Source organism: Xenopus tropicalis, chromosome 1 (genome assembly GCF_000004195.4).
Source record: "Xenopus tropicalis strain Nigerian chromosome 1, UCB_Xtro_10.0, whole genome shotgun sequence".
In the NCBI taxonomy this organism is placed as follows: Eukaryota; Metazoa; Chordata; class Amphibia; order Anura; family Pipidae; genus Xenopus; species Xenopus tropicalis.
The window spans coordinates 13,590,413-13,613,716 of NC_030677.2; the positions used below are offsets into that span (position 1 = coordinate 13,590,413).

General features: G+C 45.0%; 1 protein-coding gene across 1 annotated transcript in view; it reads left to right on the top strand.

Moving 5' to 3' along the window:
- The window catches only part of gfra4 (GDNF family receptor alpha 4), a 223,610-nt gene that overhangs the window by 177,171 nt on the left and 23,135 nt on the right, over positions 1–23,304 (top strand). The window contains exons 3-4 of the mRNA XM_002936367.4: positions 15,463–15,741; positions 21,689–21,769. Coding sequence (XP_002936413.1) covers positions 15,463–15,741; positions 21,689–21,769 — 360 coding nt within the window. The remainder of the gene's footprint in view (positions 1–15,462; positions 15,742–21,688; positions 21,770–23,304) is intronic.

Here is a 23,304-nt window from a genome sequence, read left to right on the forward strand (position 1 = left end):
CTGTAGATATCCAGGTTGATAGATAATAGATAGATAGACAGATGGACAGACGAACAGATTAGAGAGACAGACAGACATATACTGAGACCCCTTACTGACTGTGGGCAGATGTATAAACCCTGTACAGTTCATGATGCTGCAATGTAAGTAAAAAGAAATACATTTTAAAAACATTGACCTTTTCGTATTTTACCCCCTTCCGCCCCCCCCAGCTCCCTATGTGACCCCTAGCTCCCTATGTGACCCCCAGCTCCCTATGTGACCCCCAGCTCCCTATGTGACCCCCAGCTCCCTATGTGACCCCCAGCTCCCTATGTGACCCCCAGCTCCCTATGTGACCGCCCAGCTCCCTATGTGACCCCCAGCTCCCTATGTGACCCCCAGCTCCCTATGTGACCCCTAGCTCCCTATGTGACCCCCAGCTCCCTATGTGACCCCCAGCTCCCTATGTGACCCCTAGCTCCCTATGTGACCCCCAGCTCCCTATGTGACCCCCAGCTCCCTATGTGACCCTTAGCTCCCTATGTGACCCCTAGCTCCCTATGTGACCCCCAGCTCCCTATGTGACCCCCAGCTCCCTATGTGACCCTTAGCTCCCTATGTGACCCCTAGCTCCCTATGTGACCCCCAGCTCCCTATGTGACCCCCAGCTGTATTTGTACTGAGATTTGTCTCCCAGCCCCCCGACACCCTCACTGGCCGCCTCATATTATCCCGGCTATTGGTGTAATCTCGCTTTTTAAAGAAATAAGGAGAAATCCACGCGGTTTCCCATCTGTACTTCATTAAACCGAGCCGCTCATGGGTGACTGTCCTCAGATTGGCTTTGTCATCTCCAAATCATTTTGATTTATTTCCGCTAAAGACAATTTTCAGGAGCGTGCATGCTGCTTATCCGCCAGTTAGAAATAAGCCCCCCCCCCTCTCTCCTCCGCCGCCGCCCTCGCTTCTCTTTGGGTCACAATTCCTCCTGTAACCCCTGCAGCGTCAGGCCCGGAGGGGTAAAAAGGCAATTTTTCTTTCCCTTTTCCAACAGATTTTGGCCACATTTGTACCATAGCTAAGCAAATAAAATAGTATATTTAATATAGTAATATATATATCAGTAAATATTGCCCTTTTACATCCTTTCCCTTGAGCCGCCATTTAGTGATGGGCTGTGTGCTCCCTCAGAGATCAGCTGACAGGAAGTGATGCAGCTCTAACTGTAACAGGAAGTAGTGTGGGAGCAAAAGGCAGAACTCTGCCCATTCATTGGCTGATGGGGCCTAGCATGTATGTGTGCCTTGGCTTGTTTGTGTGCACTGTGACTCCTATGATCCCAGGGGGCGGCCCTTAGTACCTAAAATGGCAGTTTCCTATTTAGGATTACCCAATGGCACATACTGCTAAACAAGTATATTTATATGAAAATGGTTTATTTAGATTATTATTGTTTATGCAGTATATACATATATAATGAAGAATTGAGCTGGAGAAATAATTGCAAATGGGCGCAGTTTGTGATGTTTTTCGCAGGTCTTTGCGCTCCAAAATGGAGGAGAGGGGCCATTTTCCCTTTGTGAATACAAAGCTTTTTGCATTTGGACCTCTGTATCCATGAGGGACAGACAGGGGAGCAGCATAGACCACCCTCCTAAAACTACAGACTTATCCCTTAATTAATGCATCATACAACGTGTACGTTATGGATCACAAGTTACCATGGATACAAGTAGGGTTGCCAATCATCCGGGCAACATGTCTTTACAAGGTTCTGTCCGGTTCTCAACATCATGAAAATAAGCCAGAAAATCACCCAATTGCATCCAAGTGAAGCAATAACCCCGCCCCAATGCCATAGCCTCACCCCTGATTCCATAGCCCTGCCCCTAAACGTTATCAAGCTGCCCCAGATATTATTGCATCTACCCCCCCTCCTTGTCATTGGCCTGTACTCTTGCCCAGTTTAACCTCCAGAAAAATTGGCAAACCAAGATGCAAGTTTTTTTTGAATGATAACTAAGGGTCATGGTTAGTACTCCTGTGGGTCGGGACCCCTTCACAGGGGTCATCTAAGACCATTGGAAAACACATATTTCCGATGGTCTTAGGAATAATTTTATGGTTGGGGGTCACCACAACATGAGGAACTGTATTAAAGGGGCGCAGCATTAGGAAGGTTGAGAACCATTGCTCTAGAACAGTGATCCCCAACCGGGCAACATGTTGCTCCCCAACCCCTTGGATGTTGCTCTCAGTGCCCCCAAACCAGGGAGTTATTTTTGAATTCCTGACTTGGGGGCAAGTTTTGGTTGATCCTACCAAATAAAGCCCCCTGTAAGCTGATAGGGTGCATAGAGGCCCCTAATAGCCAATCACAGCCCTTATTTGGCTCCTCCATGAACTTTTATGGTGCTTGTGTTGCTCCCCAAGTCTTTTTACATTTGACTGTGGCTCCCGAGTAAGAAAGGTTGGGGACCCCTGCTCTAGAAATTCAAGGTTCTTAGAAAAGGATTGAGGGTAATTAGAGTGAATAGGAGGGTGGATACTGACTCTATCAGAGAGAAAAGGAGGGGGCAGTGGCCCCTCTAAAAGCCAATGCTAGAACGTGGGGTGACTGAGGGTGCTCTGACTAACATAACTAAGGGTCATGCTTAGTACTCTAGAACCTCAAGGTTCTTAGAAAAGGATTGAGGGTAATTAGAGTGAATAGGAGGGCAGATATGGACTCTATCAGAGAGAAAAGTAGGGGGCAGTGGCCCCTCTAAAAGCCAATGCTAGAACGTGGGGTGACTGAGGGTGCTCTGACTAACATAACTAAGGGTCATGCTTAGTACTCTAGAACCTCAAGGTTCTTAGAAAAGGATTGAGGGTAATTAGAGTGAAAAGGAGGGCAGATATGGACTCTATCAGAGAGAAAAGTAGGGGGCAGTGGCCCCTCTAAAAGCCAATGCTAGAACGTGGGGTGACTGAGGGTGCTCTGACTAACATAACTAAGGGTCATGCTTAGTACTCTAGAACTTCAAGGTTCTTAGAAAAGGACTGAGGGTAATTAGAACTGACTAAGAACTGAGGATGATGAATAAAGATTTTACTGGACAAAATATGATGAATATGATATTTTTTGGAAGGTTTAAAGGACACGTCAACTTTTATTACTAATTTGTAATGGTTTTTAAGTAATTTCTATATATAATTGCTATCAGAAGCAGTGTCTGTCCTTTCCTATTCCCTTCCCTGGGGGCTCTGGCATTTGTCACAATGTAACACTTGGGGTGGGCAAACTACGGCCCGCGGGCCACGTCCGGCCCATTGGTTTTTTTAATCCGGCCCGCCCACTCCGCACGTATCACACGAGACTTGGCATCTGGGGACTGACGAGTGGAAACGGCGTAACGCTGGCCCGTCTGTAAGTCAATGTGGCCCTTGAGCCAAAAAGTTTGCCCTCCCCTGACTTGGAAGTTGCTTAGAATGATATTTTCTTTTATGAGGCAAAAATAACTACAGAGTTTTTAAGATATGAAAATAAAGTGAGATTTTGAACACTTTTCCTCCTTGTGCGGTGAATTAGATATTCAACCTGAACTCAGAGGTGCTTATTTATAAAGGTGTGGGGAACGGTGGTGTTATTTGGCCTTGGGGCGTTAGAATACCCCCCCCCCCACATAACACTCTCCACTGCAAGTGTTGAATGGGTATTCTGTCAGAGAATGTTATTCAAAGTAAGCCTTTTTTTCCCCAAAAAATATGGATTTAGTAGTATTTTATATAGATGTAGATGGGGGGTTTTGGTTGTTTTTTCCTTTTTATAGGGTATTTAACCATTTCAAATGTTGTTGTTGTCAATGTTAATTCATATATATAAAAAAAAACTCTTTCCTGTTCCTATTGGGCCCTCCAGACCAAGCTGACAGCTTATTGGCTCATATATGGAGCCTGAGTGATAGCAATATCTCTATAGGGCAGGTTATAGAGGGGGAGAGGAAGGAGACTTCATCCATTTATTTGGCTTTAAATACCATGTTTGTGCATGTTAGGAGGTGGAACAGATTCAAGCCCCACCCTACGGCCAGCTAAGTGGCTGAAATGAAGATTATACTTATCACACATAGGTCCAGATTCTGTCAAGTGAGGAAAAGTTATCTCACGGTTTATCACGTGTAAATGTATGGAGAAGATCCAATTCGAGGAGAAAAACTTTTCTCCTAATTCATTCTAGTTTTTTTTTCCCATAGACTTCAATAGATAAACTGCAGATACATGTTTCTGAACTGATTTGCTTCTCAAATTGAATCCCGTCCATCAATTGTCAAGTGATGAACCTTTTTTTTTTCTCAGTGAATTGAGTCTGGCCCGCAGTGTGCTGAATGGGTGGTTCTATAAGATGAAGGAAGTGAAGGAACAGTGGCCATTTTAGTAGTGGGTCAGAGCTCTCGGAATTCAAGGAAAGACTAGGTCAACAGTTCTTCTGCAAGGGTTAGAAACTGCTTTGTAGGGTGGGTCCAATTCCGGCGCCAAATTAATAGGTTCTGTTTGACCATATTTCATGCAGATTTCATACAAATAATCTCTCCCACCCCTGCCTTGGAAACTCAGGCACTGCCTCCCAGCTGTCTCCTCATACATCAACAGCCTCCAACAAAATCTGAAGCCATCATTTTTCCACCTAAACCTGTTCCTACAGCCTCTTTTGTTATATCAAGTCATTGTAGGCTCAGTAACTGTGTAGGCTTAACACCCTGCCTTGGGGTAATCTTTTACTCTTCTTATTCCTTCTCTTTCCACAACAACATCACAGCCTCCTCCAAATGAAGGTATGGAGGAGGAGTTGCTTGAGTAAGAGAAGAATGAATGTTGCCAAATTGTGAAGTAAAAGGCATCAGCCTTTGGCAACATTCATTCTTCTCTTACTCAAGCAACTCCTCCTCCATACCTTCATCCTCAGGACCAGAAATACTGTAGGAACAGGCAGACAAAGAGGAATCAGTGCTCTTGCTCCATTACCGATGGAACAGGACTTCAGAGCTCATCGGGGTACAATAGGGAGCAGAGACATAGAAGCATGGGAGGGAAGTATGAGAGAGCACTGAGAAGACTACTGGTTACAGAGAATGGATGATGGCAGTTGAGGTGTTTGGGAAACATAGAGCAGGGGATGGAGGAGAGGAAGATCCAAGGGAATGGTACATTGGACAAGAGGGGGAAAGAAGGAATTTAGAGATAGTGAAGAGACCCATGGGGAAGGCAAAGACAAAAGGAGGAATAAAGGAGACCATGAATGGTCCCAGGAAAACAGATGAATTGTAAAAGAAATAATGGAAGGGCTAGACATGATGGTTTGAAAGGTTGCCCTAATAAATTGTAAACAATATAACTAGTGTTGTTGGGGTGCAAATTTCAAGGTTTGTCTTGGGTACAAAAAGCAACCAGTGCTGGTAACATAGAACAGGGGATGGAGGAGAGGAAGATCCAAGGGAATGGTACATTGGACAAGATGGGTAAGAAGGAAATTAGAGATAGTGAAGAGACCCATGGGGAAGGCGAAGACAAAAGGAGGAATAAAGGAGACCATGAATGGTCCCAGGAAAATAGATGAATTGTAGAAGAAATAATGGAAGGGCTAGACATGATGGTATGGAAGGCTGCCCTAATTAATTGCAAACAATATAACTAGTGTTGCTGGGGTGCAAATTTCAAGGTTTGTGGGTACAAAAACACCTCATTCTGGCACTGCTTACCCTATCCTGCCAAGACTACAAATAACTTGCCACCCAAAGCCCACCTCTCCCCTAGTCTGTAACTTACAAAATCATTGTCTTTCTATACAAGTCTCTGTATCTGTTTCCTTGTACCCCCACATGTTCCTCTTTGCTTAACAAAATCATTGCATTCTTGACCCCCCCACACACACATTTTATCCACTGCCCCCCACTTCTCTCTTGCTAATCCTTCCCTAAGTTACTTTATTACTTAATTCCACTCTTGTCTTTTGCTCAAATTCATTTCATCATTGGGCTCATTTCATGGAGGCTTCGTGACAGACCGAGGGTTGTGCATTTGCGGTTGTTGTTTATTGGGATGTATTAATATTTCATTGCAGTTGTGCCCCTCGGGCTAAACCTCTGTGAGGCTTCTTAGATATGAAAGCTGCTGCTGTGTATTGGGTCTCCGTGATGCAAAGAGTATGTGATAGAGAAGCAGTAATTATATTTATTCCACAGTACTCGCCTGCATGGTACCTGATATAGCAGTTTTACTCCGCTTTTACTGAACACTGATATTAAGGGGGATTCTAAAAAGTATATATTTTTTAACCCCCAATGCTATGCCGTGTAATTCCTACAGTGGGTCTCACAGCAGAAACACAGGTACATCTGGGGTCATCTCTACGTGCCACTCACCTTTTCAACTGGCAGTAGGGCACTCGAGATGCAGGCTGCCCCCAAACCACTGGGACCCAGACTGAAAAACTGGTGTCAGACCCAAGTGAGGGTCAACACAACCCCCCTCAGTGCTCAGTACCTGTGATTATTATTAACATTTATTTATAAAGTGCCAACATATTCCACAGCGGGGGGGCAAAACAATCCTATTGGGTTTATTTAATGGTTAAATGATTCCCTTTTCTCTGTAATAATAAAACATACCTGTACTTGATCCCAACTAAGATATAATTACCCCTTATTGGGGCAGAACAGCCCTATTGGGTTTATTTAATGGTTAAATGATTCCCTTTTCTCTGTAATAATAAAACAGTACCTGTACTTGATCCCAACTAAGATATAATTACCCCTTATTGGGGCAGAACAGCCCTATTGGGTTTATTTAATGGTTAAATGATTCCCTTTTCTCTGTAATAATAAAACAGTACCTGTACTTGATCCCAACTAAGATATAATTACCCCTTATTGGGGGCAGAACAGCCCTATTGGGTTTATTTCATGGTTAAATGATTCCCTTTTCTCTGTAATAATAAAACAGTACCTGTACTTGATCCCAACTAAGATATAATTACCCCTTATTGGGGGCAGAACAGCCCTATTGGGTTTATTTAATGGTTAATGATTCCCTGTTCTCTGTAATAATAAAACAGTACCTGTACTTGATCCCAACTAAGATATAATTACCCCTTATTGGGGGCAAAACAGCCCTATTGGGTTTATTTCATGGTTAAATGATTCCCTTTTCTCTGTAATAATAAAACAGTACCTGTACTTGATCCCAACTAAGATATAATTACCCCTTATTGGGGGCAAAACAGCCCTATTGGGTTTATTTAATGGTTAAATGATTCCCTTTTCTCTGTAATAATAAAACAGTACCTGTACTTGATCCCAACTAAGATATAATTACCCCTTATTGGGGGCAGAACAGCCCTATTGGGTTTATTTAATGGTTAAATGATTCCCTTTTCTCTGTAATAATAAAACAGTACCTGTACTTGATCCCAACTAAGATATAATTACCCCTTATTGGGGGCAGAACAGCCCTATTGGGTTTATTTAATGGTTAAATGATTCCCTTTTCTCTGTAATAATAAAACAGTACCTGTACTTGATCCCAACTAAGATATAATTACCCCTTATTGGGGGCAGAACAGCCCTATTGGGTTTATTTAATGGTTAAATGATTCCCTTTTCTCTGTAATAATAAAACAGTACCTGTACTTGATCCCAACTAAGATATAATTACCCCTTATTGGGGGCAGAACAGCCCTATTGGGTTTATTTCATGGTTAAATGATTCCCTTTTCTCTGTAATAATAAAACAGTACCTGTACTTGATCCCAACTAAGATATAATTACCCCTTATTGCTATTCAAGTTGGCGTTGTGGACAAAATAGAAAGGCAAAAAATAAAATTTTTGTATATGTAACAGTGAACTTCCCCTTTAATGAGGAAAGTAAAAACATCAACTTTACAAAAAGCACTTTCTGCAGAATCCCAAATGCTCCGAGAGCCATAAGAGATAAAGCTTCACCTCATCCCTCCGTCACTGCGAAATTGTCTCCTTGAACTTCTCCCTTTATCTCTCTATTCCCCGTCCCTGCTGATCTTAACTTTGTTTAATGCTTTTGATTTTCGCTAAAACATTAATTCCGAAAAAGAAAAGAAATGAAAAAAAAAAAAGAATTTAATTAAAAAAATTCTAGAAAGATACAGGAATTGTCTCGAGCCAGACAAAAGGAACGAGATAAGGGAAATCATTAGAAGCGCCGGATGGGGTCATTTTATTGCAATCGCTTGTTTAAAATGATGAATAATTAACGTATAGTCAACAGATATATAATTAAGACTGTAAGTGGCGTTTTAAGCTCTCTCGCGTGCATTTGGGGATAGTTCTTTATATATTTAATGAGCCCTGTTGTGTGCATAGCAGCGGGGCTGCCAGATCTATATTGATAACAGGATTTTCAGTGGAGTAGAGAGAAGTGGAACACACTCCATTCTGCTGACTTATCATCTTCAGCCCTCGCTCGGCTGACAGCTCGTTGGAAGTTGTCGGCAGAATTAATCGCCGTTAGTAGCTTGGTGTTAACCTCTTTCCAGCCCCTTCTGTTCTGTCCTTTCTTTTCCCAGGGTTGGAGGAATTCTGTCTTTTGGCCAACTGAATTATTTGCACTTGTCACACTGACGCCAGCTCCTCCGCCTCACCGATCCTTCAAAATTCAAAATAGTCTCTTAAATTAATAAATTTTGCACCCACAGATTTTTGAGGATCCAAAGAGGGAATGACTGTCTCACTGTGTGGGACCCCAATAGGTGGTATATGTGGGAGAGGTAGCCGGGGTAGAAGATTAAAAAGGCAACAGTAGGGCAAGATGGAGACAGTAGGTTAAACTGGAATCAGTAGGATAAATAGTGACACAACAGCATGATGGTGACACTCAGCCAAGAGGGAGACAGCTGAGCAAGATGGGGGCAGTAGGGCAAGATGGAGACAGTAGGGCAAGATGGAGACAGTAGGACAAGATGGAGACAGTAGGGCAAGATGGAGACAGTAGGATAAGATGGGGACAGTAGGACAAGATGGAGACACTAAGCCAAGATGGAGACAGTAGGGCAAGATGGGGACAGTAGGGCAAGATGGAGACAGTAGGGCAAGATGGGGACAGTAGGACAAGATGGAGACACTCAGCCAAGATGGAGACAGTTGGGCAAGATGGGGACAGTAGGGCAAGATGGAGACAGTAGGGCAAGATGGAGACAGTAGGACAAGATGGAGACAGTAGGGCAAGATGGGGACAGTAGGACAAGATGGAGACACTAAGCCAAGATGGAGACAGTAGGGCAAGATGGGGACAGTAGGGCAAGATGGAGACAGTAGGGCAAGATGGAGACAGTAGGACAAGATGGAGACACTAAGTCAAGATGGAGACAGTAGGGCAAGTTGGAGACAGTAGGAAAAATAGTGATAGTATGGCAAGATGGTGACACTAGGCAAGATGAAGACAGTATGGTAACATGGTGGAAGTGGGCAGAAATATGGCAACAGTAGGGCAAGATGAAAAAAGAATGACAGGAAGGTGACACTAAGTTAAGATGAAGACAGTAGAAGAATGTGGTGGCATTAGGGCAAGATAGCAACAGTATGGCAATATAGTGCCAGTATGCCAAGTTAGAGACTTGAAAAAATGGTGATAGTATAGCAAGAGGTGATACTAGGACTAGATGGAGACAGTAGGAAAATAGTGACAGTATAGTAGAATTGTGACACAAGACCAAGATTGAAATGGTAGAGAAAAATAGAGGCAGTAGGGCAAGATGGAGGCAGTAGGGCAAGATGGAGGCAGTAGGGCAAGATGGAGGCAGTAGGGAAACTTGAAGACAGTAGGAAAAATAGTAATAGTAGGGCAAGATGGTGACACTAGGCAAGATAAAGACAGTATGGAAACATGAGGCCAGTAGGACAAGATGGCAGCAGTATAACAAGATGGAGACAGTAGGGCAAGATGGAGATTCGAGACATTATGGCAAGATGGAGAAAGAATGACAAGAAGGTGACACTAAGGGGTATATTTATCATGCTGTGTAAAAAGTGGAGCAAAGCATTACCGATGATGTTGCCCAAGGCAACCAATCAGCAATTAGATACAGAGTTAGAAAACCAAAGCAAAGCATCTGATTGGCTGCTATGAGCAACATCACCGGTAATGTTTTACTCCACTTTTTACACAGCATGATAAATATACCCCTAAGTTCAGATGAAGGCAGTAGCAGAAGGTGGGGGCAGTAGGGCAAGATGCAACAGTGTATCAAGAGCAAAAGAGAATAAAGGATCATAACAGCAAGGTAAGATGGCAACATGAGACAGTAAAGCAAGGCAACAGGAAAAAGACAGTGACAGTACAACGAGGCGCTACGCTTGGCCAACATGATGTGAGAGATGTTGAATGATGTGAATGGTGCTATGGGGGTTAAATATTTATGGAAGGTTGACCCACTGCTGCTCAGCCTATCAGGGGGCATAAAGGTGTTTTTGAAAAGCCAGGTTACCTGTCAGCACAGCTGATTAGAACGCAGCCGAGCTACTGTTCCGGGAGATATAGTGAGCTAACGTGATTGGTCCATCAGTCTGTGACCTACTGAGTGTAGGAGTCGGTTCCCTCACTACTGTTGTAGCTAAACCCCCGGTGCCTCGCTCTGTGTGACTTTCCCTGTATACATGGCCGGTCGGCTTCCCTCTCTCTATCCCTCTCTCTATCCATCTCTCTATCCCTCTCTCTATCCCTCTCTCTATCCCTCTCTCTATCCCTCTCTCTATCCCTCTCTATCCCTCTCTCTATCCCTCTCTCTATCCCTCTCTCTATCCCTCTCTATCCCTCTCTCTATCCCTCTCTCTATCCCTCTCTCTATCCCTCTCTCTATCCCTCTCTCTATCCCTCTCTCTATCCCTCTCTCTATCCTATCCTTCTCTATCCCTCTCTCTATCCCTCTCTATCCCTCTCTATCCATCTCTCTATCCCTCTCTCTATCCCCTCTCTATCCCTCTCTCTATTCCCTCTCTCTATCCCTCTCTCTATCCCTCTCTCTATCCCTCTCTCTATCCCCTCTCTATCCCCTCTCTCTATCCCATCTCTCTATCCCTCTCTCTATCCCTCTCTATCCCTCTCTCTATCCCCTCTCTATCCCCTCTCTATCCCTCTCTCTATCCCCTCTATCCCTCTCTCTATCCCTCTCTCTATCCCTCTCTCTATCCCTCTCTCTATCCCTCTCTCTATCCCTCTCTCTATCCCCCTCTCTATCCCCCTCTCTATCCCTCTCTCTATCCCTCTCTCAATCCCTCTCTCTATCCCTCTCTCTATCCCTCTCTCTATCCCTCTCTCTATCCCTCTCTCTATCCCCCTCTCTATCCCCCTCTCTATCCCTCTCTCTATCCCTCTCTCTATCCCTCTCTCTATCCCCCTCTCTATCCCCTCTCTATCCATCTCCTCTATATCCCATCCTCTCTATCCCTCTCTCTATCCCCCTCTCTATCCCCCTCTCTATCCCTCTCTCTATCCCTCTCTCTATCCCTTCTCTATCCCTCTCTCTATCCCTCTCTCTATCCCTCTCTCTATCCCTCTCTCTATCCCCCTCTCTATCCCCCTCTCTATCCCTCTCTCTATCCCTCTCTCTATCCCTCTCTATCCCTTTCTCTATCCCTCTCTCTATCCCTCTCTCTATCCCTCTCTCTATCCCTCTCTCTATCCATCTCTCTATCCCTCTCTATCCCCCTCTCTATCCATCTCTCTATCCCTCTCTCTATCCATCTCTCTATCCCTCTCTCTATCCCTCTCTCTATCCCTCTCTATCCCTCTCTCTATCCCCCTCTCTATCCCCCTCTCTATCCCTCTCTCTATCCCTCTCCTATCCATCTCTCTATCCCCCTCTCTATCCCCTCTCTATCCATCTCTCTATCCCTCTCTCTATCCATCTCTCTATCCCTCTCTCTATCCCTCTCTCTATCTCTCTATCCCTCTCTCTATCCCCCCTCTCCCCTCTATCCCTCTCTCTATCCTCTCTCTATCCATCTCTCTATCCCCTCTCTATCCCCCTCTCTATCCCTCTCTCTATCCCTCTCTCTATCCCTCTCTCTATCCCTCTCTATCCCTCTCTCTATCCCCCTCTCTATCCCCCTCTCTATCCCTCTCTCTATCCCTCTCTCTATCCATCTCTCTATCCCCCTCTCTATCCCCCTCTCTATCCCTCTCTCTATCCTCTCTCTATCCATCTCTCTATCCCCCTCTCTATCCATCTCTCTATCCCTCTCTCTATCCATCTCTCTATCCCTCTCTCTATCCCTCTCTCTATCCCTCTCTCTATCCCTCTGATGCCCCCACACTCAGGCCCCTCGGCCCTTGGCCTCCTATACATTTGGCAGCACAGGAATGGGCCAGAGAGGGAGATAGTTGGGCTGTACCAGGCCCCCCTTTAGCTGCGGGTCTGCCCCCCCATGTTTACACCATTGCATAGTATTCTATACAGAAGGCAGAGAAGAATAGACTGCTCGGCAGCACAGAGGAGAGAGCCGGCCATGCAGGCGAATATCTCAAAGCATTTAGATGGGTTTCACACGGGGGGCTGCTGAAGGCAGTTTGCAGTGTTTTTACAGCTGGACCCCCATATGGATTTGCTTGCGAGAAGCCTCATGTTCTGCTGCGGACTTCTGTCTGCATCTCCGTCTCCCAGTAACATCTGCAGCGCATCCCACTGTGAGCAATTACACTCTCCGCTATGAAGAAGAATAAGAAAAGAAGATTTATAATTCAAACGCATCCACTACTGCGCTCAGGGGGCAGAAAATTCATCTTTAATTCAGATCAATGCATTTTTTATCATTCACAAGTGGTCAGAGGGATATCAGGGCCGGGGTTAGCTGGGAGAGCACCAGCTACATCATTACCTTACAATTACTTACATAATAATCACAACAATACTTTCCTGGGTCAGCCAACCAGAGCAGTCTTCCTCGGAGTTCTAATAGGCTGCCCAGTGCCTTGTGCATAGTGGGGCCCTGTAGGGAGTGTGGCAGGTATTATAGGCATGATTAAAACAGTAGGGCAAGATGGAGACAGTAGGGCAAGATGGAGACAGTAGGGCAAGATGGAGACAGTAGGACAAGATGGAGACAGTAAGACAAGATGGAGACAGTAGGGCAAGATGGAAACAGTAGGACAAGATGGAGACAGTAAGACAAGATGGTGATAGTAGGGAAGATGGAGACAGTAGGGCAAGATGGAGACAGTAGGGCAAGATGGAGACAGTAGGGCAAGATGGAGAAAATAGGACAAGATGGAGTCTGTAGGGCAAGATGGAGACAGTAGGGCAAGATGGAGACAGTAGGGCAAGATGGAGACAGTAGGGCAAGATGGAGACAGTAGGACAAGATAGAGGCAGTAGGGCAAGATGGAGACAATAGGGCAAGATGGAGACAGTAGGACAAGATGGAGACAGTAGGGCAAGATGGAGACAGTAGGGCAAGATGGAGAAAATAGGAAAAGATGGAGACAGTAGGGCAAGATGGAGACAGTAGGGCAAGATGGTGACAGTAGAACAAGATGGAGACAGTAGGAGAAGATAGAGGCAGTAGGGCAAGATGGAGACAGTAGGGCAAGATGGAGACAGTAGGGCAAGATAGAGACAGTAGGGCAAGATGGAGACAGTAGGACAAGATAGAGGCAGTAGAACAAGATAGAGGCAGTAGGGCAAGATGGAGAAAATAGGACAAGATGGAGACTGTAGGGCAAGATGGAGACAGTAGGGCAAGATGGAGACAGTAGGGCAAGATGGAGACAGTAGAGCATAATAAGACTAAGGCAAGATGACAGTAGCAGAAGGTGGTGGCAGAAGGGTGAGACAAGGACTGTATTGATTTTTTATAAGCATTGCCCAACTTATAACCCTTTAGGCATTATAATGTGTGAATTCCAGTTTTCCCATCATCCTTACGTTACTGGGGTGGGCTGTTCCGGTTGGAGCAAATAAATACAATTAGCTGCAGCATTACCAGCTTGGATTGTATTGATTTCCCAGCAAAGCTGATATTTCCAGATAAACCACCGCCTGATGGAACTACCAATATCAGTTTGTTGCATGACGATTCTCGGTTGCTATCGGCTGTATGGGGGGTTCTGGGATTTGGAGTCGGGCAGCGGACACCTCAGCTTTAAAAATTAAATGTGGCACAGAGGTTCTGAATGACGCAACTGAACAATGCCCAGGCCAGCGGGTTCCCTAGATAAGCGCACAAGTATCATTAACCCCCGAGTGTTGGATAGACTGTGGCTGTTGTACCTCCAGCAGTAAAGCGTGAACCTAATCCTTACTAAATATTGATCTAGTCTGTCAGGAATAATGTAGGGGCTGGTGATATAATTCCCAGGTAACGGATCTCCCCCCAACCTTCTTTTGGGGGGGAATGTGCATCGTTGCGGCCCTCCAGCTGTTGTTGAACTATGGCCGCTATCAGTGACTGAGGCTACAGGCTCTAAAGCTTGAGTTTTTATCACATTTGCACCAAACAAACATAATCCGTATAAAAATTGTTGTCTTTGCACTTTACTGCGATTTGTTAATCATTTATATATAAGGCTGCATGGTGTGCGCCTCTGCCTGTGTGGTACTGACATGTCTCTCATTTATTTATACTGCCGGGGGGGGGCACTGGAGATAAATGTGTATTTCTGCCCCCCTTTCTTACATTCTTTCAGTGTTCCAGGGGTGGAACTAGGGTAGGCCCCTCACCCACACTGCACTCTGTTAGTTTGAGCCCTGGGTGCGGGTCTGGTCTCTGGCAAGCTCCTCATTCCCAATGCTACGATCTGTGCCACTGTGACAGAATGCTCTGTTATACAGATAGCTAGAATCTCAGCCATAAAGCAGGGCAGGACTGCTGCTTACAATGGGGGGATCAGATAGGATCTGTGCCACTGTGACAGAATGCTCTGTTATACAGATAGCTAGAATCTCAGCCATAAAGCAGGGCAGGACTGCTGCTTACAATGGGGGGGGGGGATCAGATAGGATCTGTGCCACTGTGACAGAATGCTCTGTTATACAGATAGCTAGAATCTCAGCCATAAAGCAGGGCAGGACTGCTGCTTACAATGGGGGGATCAGATAGGATCTGTGCCACTGTGACAGAATGCTCTGTTATACAGATAGCTAGAATCTCAGCCATAAAGCAGGGCAGGACTGCTGCTTACAATGGGGGGATCAGATAGGATCTGTGCCACTGTGACAGAATGCTCTGTTATACAGATAGCTAGAATCTCAGCCATAAAGCAGGGCAGGACTGCTGCTTACAATGGGGGGATCAGATAGGATCTGTGCCACTGTGACAGAATGCTCTGTTATACAGATAGCTAGAATCTCAGCCATAAAGCAGGGCAGGACTGCTGCTTACAATGGGGGGATCAGATAGGATCTGTGCCACTGTGACAGAATGCTTTGTTATACAGAATCTCAGACTAACTGCTCCCTTATTCCCTACTCTAGAGAAGACATCGGCGGCCACATCAGCCAGCAGAGACTGCCTACAAGCAGGAGAAGCCTGTACCAGCAACCCCAGCTGTAGCTTCAATTTCAGAAAGCTGCGCCAGTGTATAGCAGGGAATGGCGCTAACAAACTGGGGCAGAACGCCAAGAACCAGTGCCGGCGCACAGTGACAGAGCTGCTCTCTAGCCAGTTACATGGCTGCAAATGCAAACGGGGCATGAAGAAGGAAAAGAACTGCTTGAACATATACTGGAGTGTCCATCACACCCTTATGGAAGGTCAGTATATATGTGGGGTGGAGAGTGCTAGTTCTGTTACTGTTTCCAGGTCTTAGTAGAAAGAACATTCTAGAATTCTATTACATTAAGTTCAGATATTATTACCTTTTGGGTGGGGCTGTTCGGGTCAAAACTACCAGAATGTCCAAACTGGGAAATCTGGACAGGATTCTCAAAGATTGACCTGGCGATTAGTAAATCGCTGATCGCCGCATCTAGCCCTGCCCCAGTGACATCACACCCCGCCTCCCTGCCCCGAGTTCCTAGGCAAGAGAGGTGGCAACCCTACGTCTTCTTAATGTCAGGAAATACAGCATAATAGCATATAGGTTACCCAGCTGTGAGACACTAGAGAGGAAAGGGTTACCCAGCTGTGAGACACTGGAGAGGAAAAGTTTGCCCAGCTGTGAGACACTGGAGAGGAAAGGGTTACCCAGCTGCGAGACACTGGAGAGGAAAGGGTTACCCAGCTGTGAGACACTGGAAAGAAATGGTTACCCAGCTGTGAGACACTGGAGAGGAAAGGTTTGCCCAGCTGTGAGACACTGGAGAGGAAAGGGTTACCCAGCTGCGAGACACTGGAGAGGAAAGGGTTACCCAGCTGTGAGACACTGGAAAGGAAAGGGTTACCCAGCTGTGAGACACTGAAGAGGAAAGGTTACCTAGCTGTGAGGTACTGGAGAGGAAAGGGTTACCCAGCTGTGAGACACTGGAGTGGAAAGGGTTACCCAGCTGTGAGACACTGGAGAGGAAAGGGTTACCCAGCTGTGAGACACTGGAGAGGAAAGGGTTACCCAGCTGTGAGACACTGGAAAGGAACGGGTTACCCAGCTGTGAGACACTGGAGAGGAAAGGGTTACCCAGCTGTAAGACACTGGAAAGGAAAGGGTTACCCAGCTGTGAGACACTGGAGAGGAAAGGGTTACCCAGCTGTGAGGTACTGGAGAGGAAAGGGTTACCCAGCTGAAAGACACTGGAGTGGAAAGGGTTACCCAGCTGTGAGACACTGGAGAGGAACGGGTTACCCAGCTGTGAGACACTTGAGAGGAAAGGGTTACCCAGCTGTGAGACACTGGAGAGGAAAGGGTTACCCAGCTGTGAGACACTGGAGAGGAAAGGGTTACCCAGCTGTAAGGCACTGGAGAGGAAAGGGTTACCCAGCTGTAAGGCACTGGAGAGGAAAGGGTTACCCAGCTGTGAGACATTGGAGAGGAAAGGGTTACCCAGCTGTGAGACACTGGAGAGGAAAAGGTTACTCAGCTGTGAAACACTGGAGAGGAAAGGGTTACCCAGCTGTGAGACACTGGAGAGGAAAGGGTTACCCAGCTGTGAGACACTGGAGAGGAAAGGATTACCCAGCTGTGAGACACTGGAGAGGAAGGGGTTACCCAGCTGTGAGACACTGGAGAGGAAAGGGTTACCCAGCTGTGAGACACTGGAGAGGAATGGGTTACCCAGCTGTGAGACACTGGAGAGGAAAGGGTTACCCAGCTGTGAGGTACTGGAGAGGAAAGGGTTACCCAGCTGTGAGATACTGGAGAGGAAAGGGTTACCCAGCTGCAATACACTGGAGAGGAAAGGGTTACCCAACTGTGAGACACTGGAGAGGAAAGGGTCACCCAGCTGTGAGACACTGGAGAGGAAAGGGTTACCCAGCTGTGAGACACTGGAGAGGAAAGGGTTATCCAGCTGTGAGGCACTGGAGAGGAAAGAGTTACCCAGCTGCAATACACTGGAGAGGAAAGGGTTACCCAACTGTGAGACACTGGAGAGGAAGGGGTTACCCAGCTGTGAGACACTGGAGAGGAAAGGGTTACCCAGCTGTGAGACACTGGAGAGGAAAGGGTTACCCAGCTGTGAGACACTGGAGAGGAAAGGGTTACCCAGCTGTGAGACGCTGGAGAGGAAGGGGTTACCCAGCTGTGAGACAGTGGAGAGGAAAGGGTTACCCAGCTGTGAGACACTGGAGAGGAAAGGGTTACCCAGCTGTGAGACACTGGAGAGGAAAGGGTTACCCAGCTGTGAGACACTGGAGAGGAAAGGGTTACCCAGCTGTGAGACAGTGGAGAGGAAAGGGTTACCCAGCTGTGAGACAGTGGAGAGGAAAGGGTTACCCAGCTGTGAGACAGTGGAGAGGAAAGGGTTACCCAGCTGTGAGACACTGGAGAGGAAAGGGTTACCCAGCTGTGAGACAGTGGAAGGTGAAGCAGCTCATTAGACAGAAGTTTCTCAGGTTGGGGTCTCGGGGGCCCAATTTGCAGCGTAACATTTCCCAGCTAAAGGCTCCCGGGGGCCGAGGGGTAAGTGTGAGCGAAGGGGGCGCGAAGGTGTTGCTTGGGGGCTGCTCTTTGTGTCTGCGCTCAGGGACCCCTACGGTTTGGCAGTGACATTGAAGGATAATGGCTGAGCTTTTATAGGTGGAATAAAAAGGAAACTTTAAAATGTGTTGTTAAAGGAAAACTTTACCAAACGCATCGATATAAAGTAGCACTGTGTATTGGCATCTATAGAAACTACGGAACTTTATTTACGATGATAATGCGGGGGGTGGAATGGGGATGAGACCAGACTACCCCATATTGGCCTGGTTTCTGCCCCTCCCCTAGCTCCGCCCCTAATGGCTGCTTCTTCACTATTGTGCCCTTGGCATGCGCCCGCACCATCCCCCGCTACGTCCCCATTGGGCATCCAGGGAACTATAGGACCCGGGCAGCTCCCCAGATGGTACTCTAACACTGCATTATGGTCTGTAAGTAAGTATGGTCTGAAAGGGCCACTTGGCCCTGCCTTGCCTTGTTACTTTTTATTTTTTAATTTTGTTGTAGTTAATAATTATGTTGCACCTAGATTATTGGATTGATTATTAGATAGATCAGTCAATACATTTCTTAGTAGCTGCTTTAGCCCCTACTGAGCGCGCTCCCTGCTGTGACCCCTGTCTGTGATGGAGCAGCTGCCACATTCTGATACATTAGTTACTGGTTATTTCTTCTTATTTTATTAGATTTTGTTCGTGCCGGAGTCAGTTATTTTATTTGATTTTGTTTGTGCCGGAGTCAGTTACTTTGTTAGATTTTGTTTGTGTCGGAGTCAGTTATTTTATAAGATTTTGTTTGTGCCGGAGTCAGTTACTTTGTTAGATTTTGTTTGTGCTGGAGTCAGTTATTTTATAAGATTTTGTTTGTGCCGGAGTCAGTTATTTTATAAGATTTTGTTTGTGCCGGAGTCAGTTACTTTGTTAGATTTTGTTTGTGCCGGAGTCAGTTATTTTATAAGATTTTGTTTGTGCCGGAGTCAGTTACTTTTGTTAGATTTTGTTTGTGCCGGAGTCAGTTACTTTGTTAGATTTTGTTTGTGCCGGAGTCAGTTATTTTATAAGATTTTGTTTGTGCCGGAGTCAGTTACTTTGTTAGATTTTGTTTGTGCCGGAGTCAGTTACTTTGTTAGATTTTGTTTGTGCCGGAGTCAGTTATTTTGTTAGATTTTGTTTGTGCCGGAGTCAGTTATTTTGTTCGATTTTGTATGTGCCGGAGTCAGTTATTTTGTTCGATTTTGTATGTGCCGGAGTCAGTTATTTTATTAGATTTTGTTTGTGCCGAAGGCAGTTATTTTGTTAGGTTTGTGCCGGAGTAAGTTATTTTGTTCGATTTTGTATGTGCCGGAGTCAGTTATTTTGTTCGATTTTGTTTGTGCCGGAGTCAGTTATTTTGTTAGATTTTGTTTGTGCCGGAGTCAGTTATTTTGTTAGAATTTGTTTGTGCCAGAGTCAGTTATTTTGTTAGATTTTGTTTGTGCCGTAGTCAGTTACTTTGTTAGATTTTGTTTGTGCCGGAGTCAGTTATTTTATTAGATTTTGTTTGTGCCGGAGTCAGTTACTTTGTTAGATTTTGTTTGTGTCGGAGTCAGTTACTTTGTTAGGTTTTGTTTGTGTCGGAGTCAGTTACTTTGTTAGGTTTTGTTTGTGCCGGAGTCAGTTACTTTGTTAGATTTTGTTTGTGCCGGAGTCAGTTATTTTATTAGATTTTGTTTGTGCCGGAGTCAGTTATTTTATAAGATTTTGTATGTGCCAGAGTCAGTAATTTTATTAGATTTTGTTTGCGCCGGAGTCAGTTATTTTGTTTGATTTTGTTTGTGCCAGAGTAAGTTATTTTATTAGATTTTGTTTGTGCCGGAGTCAGTTACTTTGTTAGATTTTTTTTGTGCCGGAGTAAGTTGTTTTGTTCGATTTTGTATGTGCCGGAGTCAGTTATTTTGTTCGATTTTGTTTGTGCCGGAGTAAGTTATTTTGTTCGATTTTGTTTCTGCCGGAGTCAGTTATTTTGTTAGATTTTGTTTGTGCCGGAGTCAGTTATTTTGTTAGAATTTGTTTGTGCCGGAGTCAGTTATTTTGTTAGAATTTGTTTGTGCCAGAGTCAGTTATTTTGTTAGATTTTGTTTGTGCCAGAGTAAGTTATTTTATTAGATTTTGTTTGTGCCAGAGTCAGTTATTTTATTAGATTTTGTTTGTGCCGGAGTCAGTTATTTTATTAGATTTTGTTTGTGCCGGAGTCAGTTACTTTGTTAGATTTTGTTTGTGCCGGAGTAAGTTGTTTTGTTCGATTTTGTATGTGCCGGAGTCAGTTATTTTGTTCGATTTTGTTTGTGCCGGAGTAAGTTATTTTGTTCGATTTTGTTTGTGCCGGAGTAAGTTATTTTGTTCGATTTTGTTTGTGCCGGAGTCAGTTATTTTGTTAGATTTTGTTTGTGCCAGAGTCAGTTATTTTGTTAGATTTTGTTTGTGCCAGAGTCAGTTATTTTGTTAGATTTTGTTTGTGCCGTAGTCAGTTATTTTGTTAGATTTTGTTTGTGCCGGATTCAGTTACTTTGTTAGATTTTGTTTGTGCCGGAGTCAGTTACTTTGTTAGATTTTGTTTGTGCCGGAGTCAGTTACTTTGTTAGATTTTGTTTGTGCCGGAGTCAGTTACTTTGTTAGATTTTGTTTGTGCCGGAGTCAGTTACTTTGTTAGATTTTGTTTGTGCCGGAGTCAGTTTCTTTGTTAGATTTTGTTTGTGCCGGAGTAAGTTATTTTGTTAGATTTTGTTTGTGCCGGAGTCAGTTATTTTGTTCGATTTTGTATGTGCCGGAGTCAGTTATTTTGTTAGATTTTGTTTGTGCCGGAGCCAGTTATTTTATTAGATTTTGTTTGTGCCGCAGGCAGTTATTTTGTTAGGTTTGGTTTGTGGCGGAGTCAGTTATTTTGTTAGATTTTGTTTGTGCCGGAGTCAGTTACTTTGTTAGATTTTGTTTGTGCCGGAGTCAGTTATTTTGTTAAATTTTGTTTGTGCCAGAGTTGGTTGTGTGAGTAAGGGCTCTGCTAGGAAAGGGAGCCCTTGCTAAAAGATGTATCTGTCCTACCTGTCAATCAAAATCTGATCCTGACTCAGCATGTAGAGAGACAGCTACTGACAATGGAAGAGTTAACTTGATTATTTAAGAAATCTTGCAGAATTTTTAATTGATTGTATTTAAAAAGTTATGTATTTCCATGAGATAAAGCTTATATTACATTTTTATTTTCCTGATAGTTCCCCGCTAAGTCAATGGAGCGACATTCCTGTAGGAACCCCCAATAAGACTCCGGTCTGACCAGCCTTGAATGGCAGGTCAAGATGCACTGCTGGTGGCTTTCTCTAATTGGGCTGCAGGCTGGTAGCAATCACACAGTGCCCCCGGACCATTTTCAAGCCCTTGTGTTAAAGTGACAGGGACATGATCCAGAATATTTCAGGAAAGACCCAATAGGCTAGAGAACTAATGCCAGCAGTGTCTCCAGGCAAGGTCTCACAGGCATGTTATTAATAAATCTACCTCATATCAGGGGTAGGCTGCCCATTGTCTTAATTGGGCTCACTGGGCAATTATTTCTGGGGTTGACCCCATTCATCAACTCTTTTCTTTTCTTTCCAGGGGTAAATGTGTTGGAGAGCTCACCGTATGAGCCGTTCGTCAGGAGGTTTGACTATGTGAGGCTGGCGTCCATCACAGCAGGTAGGTCACAATATGGCACCTCCTACCCATATGTATAAATACAAATATACAGAGAAGGAATGTTCTGGGCACACAATAAGCTGTAACCCCATACTGTACTGTCTAAGGGAAACACTATGGCACCCCCTACCCATATGTATAAATACAAATATACAGAGAAGGAATGTTCTGGGCACACAATAAGCTGTACCCCCATACTGTACTGTCTAAGGGAAACACTATGGCACCTCCTAACCATATGTATAAATACAAATATACAGAGAAGGAATGTTCTGGGCACACAATAAGCTGTACCCCCATACTGTACTGTCTAAGGGAAACACTATGGCACCCCCTACCATATGTATAAATACAAATATACAGAGAATGAATGTTCTGGGCACACAATAAGCTGTACCCCCATACTGTACTGTCTAATGGAAACACTATGGCACCTCCTACCCATATGTATAAATACAAATATACAGAGAAGGAATGCTCTGGGCACACAATAAGCTGTACCCCCATACTGTACTGTCTAAGGGAAACACTATGGCACCTCCTACCCATATGTATAAATACAAATATACAGAGAAGGAAGGTTCTGGGCACACAATAAGCTGTACCCCCATACTGTACTGTCTAAGGGAAACACTATGGCACCTCCTACCCATATGTATAAATACAAATATACAGAGAAGGAATGCTCTGGGCACACAGTAAACAATTACAATTGATACACAGTATAATAAAGGGCAAGGTAGCCTCTATTTACAATAGGATATATTTTTCAATTTCACACATATTGCCTTGCTCTCCAGCTGCTTTTGGGATCTCGTCCCCTTTTCTCTCTCTCAGTTCTGATTAATTAATGGAGTAGGGGGCTGTTCTGTCTGAGCGCCGCATCGTTTTTCATGAGCCCTATAAATAGTGGCGCTTGCTAAGGGCCCGGCGCGGAGACAGAACAATGGGAATGAGGCCGTATTGGGCCAAGGAACAAATGCACTGAGCTGGGCCCCCAGGAACCTCAGTAAAGTGCGGCCATTGGATTCTTTCTATAAAGGGACATTGTGTGAGGGGCGTAATCCCCTTGTGTGAGAGGCTTTTGTGTTTCTCATTACACAGCTCCGGCCCTGACCCTGCTCCTCTGTAGCACTCGCCTGTTACATAAGTGTTCTGTTTGCCCAACAAGCAAATCATAGCAACTGACAGATCCAGATGAGTGGCCAATCCATAAAATATCCAATTTTGTTTCTTAGCAACTGAGAATTTCTTTTTTATCTTCCTACTCTGCCCACCCTTCCAGCACAGCCTCCCTAGCCTACCCAGTAACCCTAACCTCCCAAGCCTCCCTACTCTGCCCAGCCTCCCAAGTCTCTCCATTCTGCCCAGCCTCCCAAGCCTCCCTATTCTGCCCAGCCTCCCAAGCCTCCCTATTCTGACCAGCCTCTCTATTCTGACCAGCCTCCCAAGCCTCCCTATTCTGCCCAGCCTCCCAAGTCTCCCCATTCTGCCCAGCCTCCCTATTCTGCCCAGCCTCCCAAGCCTCCCTATTC